The following is an 11,597-nucleotide window of genomic DNA, read 5'->3' on the forward strand; positions in this document are numbered from 1 at the left end:
ACGGTGTACCTCAGGGCTCTGTCCTGGGTCCTCTATTATTTCTTGTATACATTAATGATCTCCATTACTGTATCAGAACCTCAGAAACCTATCACTTTGCCGACGACACTCATCTACTAAATCTCTCTCAAACTGTCTGGTCTCTGTGTGGGAGAGTGAACTCTGATCTCAGAGTTCTTGTTAGCTGGCTGAATGCTAACAAAATATCGCTTAACGCTAGCAAGACCGAATTTATCATCTTTAGGTCCAATAGGCGCCGTCTTGATACTATCCCGAAAATCGAAATCTCGGGTAAGCGCTTAACTCCAAGTAAAATCATCAAATATCTAGGTGTCCATCTTGATGAACACCTCTCTTGGAAACAACATGTTGCTGTTGTTACTGCCAAACTTCGTCGTGCAAATGGGGCTATCTCTAAACTCCGTCACTATCTCCCTCTTCCAAACCTTATCAACGTCTACCATGCTATCTTCTCCTCTCACATTCGCTATGCTTGTCAAACTTGGGGCCTCTGTGATAACACTGTCACCCACAGAATCCAAGTCCTACAAAATACTGCTATCAGGATTATGACCTTCCAAGAACCAAGGGCCTCTGTCACTCCCACCTATAATGAACTCAAAATCTTAAAATTCTTTGATCTCGTTGAAACACTCAATATTATGTTCATATACCGCTACCTGAATAGATACCTTCCTTCTGACTGTCTTTCTACTTTTACCTTTTCTGTAATTCCTCAAAACTGCTTACCTTTTAGCACTTTGACAAGCCAGTCCACTTTCTCTTCCAAACTTAAACTAAAACTCGTCAGTTAAATCTGCAATTTCCACCACTTCCATCATCCAAAAAAAATATTCCTTGCTGCTGCCAAAGCAACTTATAAAATAATTATGTATATATCTATTCTCTCCTCCATTTCAGCTCATTTCTATTTTTCTCTTCTTATAGTTTTTATTTCTTAGATTTTTAACATTATATGTATCATTATAGTTTTTACTTCCAACCGACCTTGTAAACCCTTAGGGTTATTTCGTGTTAGGAATATTTAAATGTACATAAGCTCGTAAAACGAAAATAAACTTGAAACTTGAAACTTGAACTTGAAATTGGGACTAGAGCCAACCATATCAGCCTCCTTTTTATCAGGAACGTCAATACAACCACCTTTGGCAGTGCTGCAAATAAGGCAATTTCAGTTGGCCGGTAATTTTTCGAATGTAACGAGCATCTTTGTAGTCATTTATTACAGATTGACTTATTGGATTATTAGATTGACTAAACACCTATTTTAATTTAAAAGCTGTTCCTCCTTTAAATAGAAGCGCTAAGTATTAATCTAAGCCTCTAATCTTCAAATTTTAACCGGACAAAATGAAAAACTGAGCTTCAGAATGGCCGGTAGAAACTACGAAATGACCGGTAATTACCGGTCACCGGCCGTTATTTGCAGCACTGCTTTGGCCTCCAACTCTCTCACACGGCTTGCTTCACGTCAATGGAATAATTTACAAGAGCATCTTGAAGACAAAAATCTACAAATCATTGAACCACTAGATTTACTATCACATATTCATGAATTTTACCTCAACAAATACGCCCCTCGGGAACCCCCTCAGCAACAGTAATTGCATACCAGAGTCTCATTATTTTTAACTGTATATATTTCATGAAAAAAAAACTAAAAATGTAAATACAAAAGCTTTATTTAGGATATAGGATATTTTAAAACTTTATTATTTGTTATTATATTTTATTTTATTTTATTTTTGCTTAAAACTTTTAATTTTTTTATTAGGTTGCACCATTTGTAATTAGGTTTCTAAACTTGGTGTCCCTTCCTTCGGGTAAATATATGTTTTGAATTGAATTGAATTGAATTGAATTGATGGATTTCCCTGGGCCTGACTGTCAAGGAAATGTCGAAAACGAAGCATCGGACTCAACGAGTTGGATGAGCTGTTCAAGCAGAAGCCAAAAAAAGGTACAAAAGAGGTAGGTAAGCCAATAATTGGCTGGAAACAAAAGGCTTACTAGATGTTTTGATGACGAGTGATGATGAGACTTATTTTAACTGTTATAATGTAAAAGATATTGAAATTGAAATTGATGAGAGATCAGGTGTTTTGGCTTGGGCCCGTTTCCCGCGCAAAAAGTTTAAGGCCATGTCTATACTGACAACATTTTGCAGACTATTATATTTTGACTAACAAATAACAACTATACAAATAATACATTATTGATTCATATCAGTATATTTTGAAGATTTTAAAAATTTCTAATCTTATATTTTTAAAGGAAAAATAACATTTTTTGACGTAAAACAATCTTTCAAAATCTATAAAACGAGGTCTGGAATTTACATTTAATTTTTTCGCTGACCTCTTTTTTTTTGATCAAAACTTTTCGGCCAAAAGGACGAAGACTAGCACGCGGCTTGTCAAAGATTCAGATCAGTGGTTTACTTCTCGAAAAAAATCAAGATGGCGATGCAAAAAAGGAATAACGTAAGATTTTCATTTTTAGACCCTCTTTTATTAGTCATTATTTAGAGGGAGAACGAATATGTATGTTTTGTTACTACTTAAATATATAGATAGATAGACTCGGCTTATTAGAATACTTTTCTGATAACTGAAACAAATTTAGACCAAAAATCAGAAAAAAATTTACAGCACTACATTAACAATTAAAGGAGAATCTTGCTTCCCAACAACTTCCCCATTTTTTGAAGGAAATGTCATGGAATCCTGTTTTTTTTGTAAAAAAGGAACTTTGTTTTCTCTTGCAAAAACCCTCTTTTGTGAATCTCCTCACACAAAGCTCTAAAGCAGCATTTAAATAACTTACATGGAAACCAGAATTATGATTCTTTTTTTTTTTCTATTTCTATTTGGTTGAGTTGCAGGAGGCTTTAGAGGCCTATTCTCGCAACTATAGACGCTTACTAATGAGCATCCCGTCAGCACCATGAACTGACTACCCAATTCCCCTCACATGGCATGGGTTGACCCGGGCGAAGGAACGTTCACACAAGTGAACTGCCGTGAGTGGGAATCGAACCCTGGCCGCCTGCACAGAAGCCAAGGTCGACTACCACTATACTACGGCACCTTCAATGACACAATGGGTTCTACCATTTTGTGTGCGGTTTGAGTCTATTATTGATTACCTTTAAGGGACCCGTCCACCATATTCATTTGACAACTTATAACGTCAAATTGAGGTTATCCTCTGAAACCCCCACCCCCCACAGATAACGTCAAGCGATGTACCGATGTATACCAAAAGTTGTGTAGCCATTTTTCATATGACCCTGGGTAACGCCCACACATGCCCGTACATTTGCCGGCGTTTGCGGGCAAAATTTTGACTTAGGATTTGTAACGTCGCCCGAACGCGCCCGGTCAAAGATTTCCAGAGTATAAAAAAACATTTTCAGGAACTCTAAACATAAATTTAATGATGCAGTTTAAAATGTTTTTGGTCAGTAAAATATATACTTATATCGCGCGTTCTGATTGGTCGGAGAAAAGGAAAGTGGTTTTTGCGCGTTCTGATTGGTCGAAGAAAACGAAAGTGGTTTTCCTTTGTGAATCGTGCATTTTTATTGGGTGAGATAAACTCGGTTTTAGTTTCCGACATGCTTCTAATTCTAAATTAAAGATGGCGGCGCATGAGGGAACATGACTTTGTGAAAGTTTAAACACGAAGGAAATATGATTAGATTTAAAGGTTAAAACTCTTTATTTTTCTCTTAGTTTGATAATCAAAAGATTCTACAATGTTTTGGGAGTCTAAATATCCAAAGGTTTTTTGTTTTCAATGGGAAAAAGTTATCGTGTATATATACTTTTTGATCGAAAAAATCAAAAATTAAGGGAACAGAGACGAGGAGCGAAAATCTCATTTGCGGGCAAAATTTTGACTTAGAATGGCTCCGCCCGCAAATGTGCGGGAATGTGCGGGCGTTACCCAGGGTCGTTTTTTCATCAAAGTTTTCTCGTTCCGTCGCAAAGTCCGTACTTGGTTGTACCCGTGCGCATATGTGTTCTTTTAACTAATGACCTTTATTTTAAAAGAAATTAAAAGCTCCACTTGGCGCTAGGTCCGTGCAGTGCTTTAGGCGAGCCACCTTCTTTGCCCACTTGTGCGATGTGGTTCGCTCGATCGCGCAAACAATGACAATATGATGTAATGATATCATAGCGCAAACCAATGGGATTATGCGAGCAGCAAATTTCCTTGTACTTCATACACAAATATATTTTCGACAGCTTATAAAGTATAGTGTGGTTGGTGGTTACAAATATCCGCGATTTTCACAAAAAGGTATACCTATGATTTCTTATAACGTCAAACCTAACTAACTTTTGAAAACCCCTCCACCCCCTCATAACCGCTTGTAATAATTATGCATTGCCAAATTTGGTTCTCCATCGATGGTGACGTCACCTAAGCATAAAAAAGAAAGGATTTCGTCAGTTTTATGCATATATTAATTTGCGAGATATTCTATTCGCCGCGCGAGCGAACTTTTCGTAGACTAGTCAAAATACTTTCTTTTACTTGCGGGATTGATGGTAACTTTTCATCTTCGTTATTTTTAAAATGAAGCACAACCGAAAATAAATGAAATTTCAGAAAGTTGCGTACTTCCAGTGAGTAAACGATTCTGACAATTAAAAAAATTGATGATGATGATTTTTTTCGGTCTTTTGTTTGACTGAACTCAAGAAAAGCTCAAAAAACTAACTTTCCCTAAGGAAACGCAGGCAAAAACGGGGTTTGTTTACCTCCAGAGCCCAAACGCTGGAGAGCATCAAAATAATGTGCACGCATTAGTTTTACGAATTACGGGAAAGGTGTATATATTGTAAATAAAATTTTCTCAACCTCAAATTCCACGATTATTTTTTCCCTTGAAATCCAAATTACTTCACCCGCAGGGCTGCAAATAAATATCTTTAGTCAATAGGACATCATGTCCAACAGAAATGAAACCCTGTCGGTCAAACTCAAAATCCTGTCAGTCATTCGGTGTATTTCTTTTCTAAAATTATTCAGTCTTGAAAATTACAGAGAAAGCCAGTAGGTAAAATAAAAGTGACCTTGGAACAATTCGTTACTATAACAGAGAAATTGATTTGATAAAAGTGATCTTAGAAGCACCCGTGAAAGTTTCAAAGAAAGCGAGTGGATAAAAGTGATCTCTTAGAAATACTCTTAAAAGTTAGAATCTATAAAAGTAATCTTTGCAATACGGTGCGGTGGAGAGCGAAGTATTGTCTTTCTTTTGTTTCAGAAAACAATCGATGTACAGGCTTTGGTTGCAAAGGACAACTGTCATGGCGGCTCGAAGGACTCTGATTAATACTCTTATTTCTAAAAAGCTCTCTAACTTTTTCTAAGCGTACTTTTGCTGGCCAAAAGTTTGAAAATAAATACTAGAATACCAAGCGAATACATTTATGAAATCTAGTGTGAGAAAAACATCATCAGACGAGTAAATTCAAACAAAATGCTTATAATGACACAAAATTTTGAATTGGGTATATCTTTCCAATATTTCTCCGAGAAGAGCTGAAATTGACATGTATTAGACGTGAGTCTCCTAGCTCCACTGGTATGAAAATCTTTTGGTGGCACGTGGTGAGGTTGAGGTTGAAGTTTAGAAATTTCTGGTGTCAATATTCAATTTCTTATAGCATGTTTTTGCATCTTCCTCGCATTTTAAAATGTCATAACGACGTATAATCAGTAATTAACTAGATGAGGTTGACTCTCGGAGGAGAACTTAAAGGCTCATTTGGGAATTGAATAAGTGTATTTTGATGAGAAATGCAATTAAAATGCTATGAAGAATCATGTTAATGGTGGAAGGAGGGTGAACAATAATGTCATTACTGCAGACAAGGCTTGTACATTAGAAATTGGCAAAAATCAGCAAGTTGTTTTTCCAGTGTGTATAATAATTCCTTGGTGCTAACAAGGGGTATTTCGGGTCCCATATCTTTCAAAGGACTTTTCCATTTGCCTTGAAATTTGACAACTTACTTAACCTAAGGATGAGCTACCACTGGTGTAAAAATGAAGGCTGTAGCATAAGTTTAAAATAGCTCATTTTTCGCATTCACAAATTTAACCACTAAAAATCACAAATTTTTCAACCAAAAATACATTCAAATATTGAGCTTTTGATTCTCTAAAAGAAGCAAAAAAAATTTCCACAAAAAATTTGACTATCAAAAGTTACAAGCATTCTTGTTTCTACTGCCAATTATCTGGATACACTTTAGATTCAGTTATATTAACTCAAAAATACTTTTTTGTCATTTTCAGGTTCGTTTGCCACCAGAAGTCAATAGAATTCTCTACGTCAGGTTGGTTTTTCTGTTCTGATTCTATTTTCTCAAAACTGAACAATGAACACTTCCAGTTTCAAGGTCCAGAACACTGTTTGTATACGGCTTTCTATTAATTCAATATTTTTGGACCTATCTTGGAGGTCCTTTAAATTTAACGTTCGTTCGTTTGCTCGTTCGTTTGTCGTTCGTCTGTTACCAGCTTTTCTTGGGACTGGCTCATTAGTTTCTCTGATTTTTTGAGGAAATTGCAGTTTTTGCAGATTTTCATTTGCAGGCTTCCCAAGCGGTTAAAGTACCTGAAAATCAGACTGATCTTGGTTCGGTATTACAAGCGGTCTAGTAGCGGTCAAGTTTTTTTTTAGATCGGTCTCCAGACCTTCTAGAAATGTGATCTCTAACGGTTCTGGCTGCTTCTAGATGCTCGTGGTCGCTCACTAGACCGGTTTGGGCCGTTCGTTAGACCGGTCCAGGCCGCTAGTTAGTGATTTTTAGGAACAATTACATCAAAGAATTCTTGTAAAAGGATGTCGACCTTGGATGGGACCGGACGGCAGCGGCAGCTAAATTAACTAGACTCGTCATAGCAGCCTTTTGGTAAATTTATACCGGTTATCTACCGGCCCTTAACCCTATTAGCCCCAGGGGGTAGAATCTACCACGCTGGTGTTCTTTTGTGTATATCTCAGAGAAAAATTTTTGAAACGACTTGAAACTTTCTGACTTTTAATAAAATTATAGTAAGAGTACTTGTGCAAAATTTTAGGGTCATAGGTCCTCTCGGTCAGGTTTTATGATTTTATTGTGAAACATGACATAAAACCAAGCTAAAATCGCTTAAAACTCAAAATTTTAAAATTACGATAGCTTCTGAAGTATTGATCCAATCATATTCAAATTTTGACAGGTAATAGGTATTATTAATGTGATTTAAAAATAATGTAAAAAAATATTTGAAATGATGACGTCATCATTTATGACGTCATCAAATTCTGTAAATTTTACTCATTTTCAGCATGGATTTTAACAAAAAATCTTAATGGGAAATAGTAAACTGGCAATTATATTTAAATAAACCAGCTGCGCTGGAAGGTCAGCCCAATAAGTTTAAAACGATTAGAAGGAAGTACAATCAAGAAACCTAATTCGTTGTTAAAGTCAAAGAGGTTGAAGAGCTCATTTTGGCTGAAACTTCAGACGAAAAAATGTTTAACACAAAGTTGGATTTGTCCAAAGTGAACATGGGATAGATGTTGGAATTTCACCTGGGGGGATACTAGGTTTACGAGGTGACGGGTGTCCGAGCCGAAATTCGACCCTTTGAGAGACAAAATTTTGATGATTTTGGGACCCTTTGAGAGACTTTCCTAAAATTTTGGTAGATTTTTTCCAAATTTTGGTCAAAATTTCTGGAAATCGTGTCCTTTTTAGAGAAAAATTTTCGATAGAGACTAACTTATGAATTTGTACCCCTCTGAGAGACTTTTGAGGCCTGAAAAAAGGTACCCTTATGGTTCGCATCCATTTTGCCTAAGTAAACCCCCCGGGAAATTTCACCTAAATCTGTTCGTTAGAATGTCTTAAACCTGTTCGTTATTCTCTGAGAAAGTATGAGGCCCCCTAGCGGTTTGCGTGATGGCGTGATCAAGATTTTGGCGTGATGCGTGATAGAGCAAAAATTTGAGGCGTGATGCGTGATTTGGGCTATTTTTCGCTATTTTTTGCGTGATGACAAATTTTAGCGATTTTCGTGATGCGTGATGGAGAAAATATTTTTGCGTGATTGCGTGATTAGGTGTGCCGCTGGGGGGGGCTCGTATATCCGAGGCGGTCGCTTTAGATGTTCACTGTTCACTGCAGCTTTCATCACATTTGTCAGATTGATTTAAATGACGTGTTGAACCAAGTAGGCCCCTAGTATAATGTGAATGAGTAGGGGCATTTTATATTGAGGAAGCTGCGTCGAAAATTCCGTCCAGTTTCGATAACTCAATCGAAAGTTATGATGATTCCAAGTTTCTGTTACGCCACACTTTAACACACAAAAACTCTCTCTCCACACAAGAAAGCCTCAAAACCAATCATAAAAAACTTTCTTTTATACTCTCTATTTATTTACAATGCAACAGGGGGGGGGGGTCATGCAGTTATTATATAAACACTATGACAATTACTACCGTGGTGGTATATAAACCAAAATTTGGGAAAACAGTTACTCCACCAGTGGACTAACTGCAAAATGGGTGGTGCCTAAGCCTAAAATTGTCGATTTTGGTAGGATATGGTGTACTAAGTGAGCACATTTTTCAATTTTTCACTTAAAATTTTAGGTTTTTAAAAATTCCGGAAGCAAAAAAATTCAAAACATTTTTCAAAAGTCAAAAAAAAATCACAAAATTTTTTCTTCAATCAAGGCATGAAAGATATTTTAACAAACTTGGAAAATGATTGAGATATTTAACTCTTGAACGGTCGTTAATAACACGTCCCCAGTAAAATGGTATCAAAAATGAGGAATTCAGTGAAAAAATTGCCAAATTTGGCATTTTTGGGGGTGGTATACACCAATTTGGAGGGTAAAATCAGTTAGTACACTATGGAATAACTGCAAGGGTGGTGGTGTCTGTAGAAAATGTCCAAAATTGCAGTTACTCCACATAGTGTCAAGGAGTAACTGCAAGGCCCCCCCTGAATGCAATAGCTTCTTTCAATTTATTGAATAAACAAAAAATTTTCATTTTTACTACTTTCTTCTTTTATATAGTGTTCTTTTATTATTCTGATATCATGCGCAAATCTTAATAAATGAAGTGACGTGTTTCTTTTCTCTTCCAAAAGAAAATATTTTTCGCGCCAAAGTTTTACCGATAACTTGTTTTCCGAAAATAAAATAATTCGAAATCGGATTTAAAAAACAAGTCCAAATGCGCTGCGGATGCTGGAAAAAAAATCGCGGAACCGATTTAAGGGTCACCGGGGCTGACCAAAAACACCTTTTATCTTTCAGAATCTTCAAACAGAATCTCAATATCTTTATTGCTTCGACTGTGAGAGACATTTTTGTAAACCATTCACTTTTGCTTTTTTCCGACAAGGTGGAAATTTTGTGATGCATCAAATTTTTTTTTCTTCCTGGAAGTTTGTGTCATAATGGAGAACACATGTACCAATTGTCATGACCATAGCTCTTCTAGATAAAAAACAATCGAGGGTGGTAGATTCTACCCCCCCCTGGGGCTACAAAAATCAAAAAAGGTTGGGGTTAATGGGGTTAAAAGACCGTCTAAAGACCAGTCCCATTTTCAGGTACTTTAAATCGCTTGGGGGAGTCGCATATTTCATTGTTTTTTCTCCCAAAAACATTATTGATAACAATGCCCACCATCTAGCATAATTCAATTGTCAATAAAACTGATTTTTGCAACTGGGACCTTCTATTTATTTTTTCCCTACTCTCCCCCTCCCCCTATCAACAATCAATGATGAAATTTAATGCGTTATGCATTTTTGCTAAGCGCTATATTTGCTGACTGATTATTTTCATTTTTCTCCTTATTGCTATCTAACTTTCATCATCAGGTAGGTCCATTCAGCATCTAGCTTGTTTATGTTTGCATTATATCAAAGCAAAAAATCCTTGAAAAAGATAAAGAATGGGATTTTTCATATATTCATGTCTTTTTCAGGAATTTACCATACAAAATTACATCTGAAGAAATCTATGACATCTTTGGAAAATATGGTGCTCTTCGACAAGTGCGATTGTGAGTTTTAATGATGAATTTATTTGACCTTGTTGGTTTATGGCCTTTTCATTAGAAACACCACTATACGCTTTCATCTAATGTTACCGGTCTTCAAACTTCTCTTGTCTGGTGTTTTTCCCCTGCCAGATCCATTTTGAATCTGATTTCACTTTTGTCTAATCTTTTTGTTTTGTACAATACATTTGTGACTTAAGCACTTTTGGGAAGAACAATGCCCAAAACAGCGTTTGAAAACTTTCTGGTCATTGACAACATTGCCATTTTTCATCCTTAAAAAATATTCATTTTTTTCGACAGGGGAGTGACAAATGAGACACGTGGAACGGCCTACATTGTTTACGAAGATATCTTTGATGCCAAGATGGCGTGTGATCATTTATCTGGATTCAATGTTTGTAATCGATATCTGATCGTCCTTTATTACCAACCCACTAAGGTACGTTCACTAAGCATGTTTGAAATTCGTCAATGTGTTCACTAGTGTAATGTGTCACCCTGAGACTTAGAATGTAAGATTCTTTCGGATAAGTAAGATAAGAAAGACAATCCGCTAAACACGCTCGAATTCCTCTCTTTGCCAACAGATTTATAAAACCCGGCCTGCATGCTTCGGCTGAAAAGTGTGCCATATTTCGGTAGGAAATCCTACCGAGGTCACGTGACATTACAATATAATTTCAGCGCTTGACCAATCAGAAGCTTCGCGACTTTTCGAAAACAATAGGAACAATATAATTTGCAATTTTCATTTGCTTGGAAAAGCTTAAAACTAGCCCTTCGGGCTTTACAGAAATCTGAGTCTTTGCCGATCCTGTCGTTCTCTTTGTTGGTCTAAATCTTCAGCTCTCCTAAATTCATGGACGCTTTTCTCTTTCCGTTTAGATGTTCCAAAAGATGGACAAAGAGAAGAAGCAAGATCAGATCGATAAATTGAAAGAGAAATATGGAGTGACAACAACCCCTGCACGGTAGAAGGTCGTCCGGTGTTATGTAGCCTGTATATAATGGTAAACGATCCACGTACAACGCTGGTTGTGGAAAGAGATTTTTCATGTGACCAAAGTGGTTACCCGATGTGACGGAAAAGCGCAGATACTTTGGTTGGTTGAATGGAACTCAAAAAAAACATTTTTCAAAAAAGTAAATGGGCAGAATATTTATTAATATTTTTTACAGTGGTTTTTGAATTCCTGATATGACTAGAATATTTCTATTTGAATAATTCTAGTGTGTTATTTGAAATTAATTCACTTCTCCTGATCACTAATTTTTGTGGTGACGGCAGGAGTCGAACAATTCAACGCCCAATACTCAGATCAGAAGTTGTGTATACTAAGTTTCGAATTCATTCTATTTGAGAACAGCCAATTTCGCCCCTTAAAAGCTTTCATTTATAATGATTCAATTTTTAAGAAAGGATTGTAAAATACTTATGGCAATAAATGTTAAAGCTCAATCTACACGACCA

The 11,597-nt window shown here is 36.4% G+C and overlaps 1 protein-coding gene across 1 annotated transcript; it reads left to right on the forward strand.

Moving 5' to 3' along the window:
- Positions 1-2,390: 2,390 nt before the first annotated feature.
- LOC136809609 (splicing factor 3B subunit 6-like) lies at positions 2,391-11,597 on the forward strand. Its single transcript, XM_067066151.1, has 5 exons — positions 2,391-2,504; positions 6,340-6,380; positions 10,049-10,126; positions 10,427-10,565; positions 11,012-11,597. Exons 1-5 carry the CDS (start codon positions 2,481-2,483, stop codon positions 11,099-11,101), a joined length of 372 nt encoding a protein of 123 aa, XP_066922252.1. The 5' UTR covers positions 2,391-2,480; the 3' UTR covers positions 11,102-11,597.

Source organism: Clytia hemisphaerica, unplaced genomic scaffold, assembly GCF_902728285.1.
Source record: "Clytia hemisphaerica strain Z4C2 unplaced genomic scaffold, Clytia hemisphaerica genome assembly, whole genome shotgun sequence".
NCBI classification, from domain to species: domain Eukaryota; kingdom Metazoa; phylum Cnidaria; class Hydrozoa; order Leptothecata; family Clytiidae; genus Clytia; species Clytia hemisphaerica.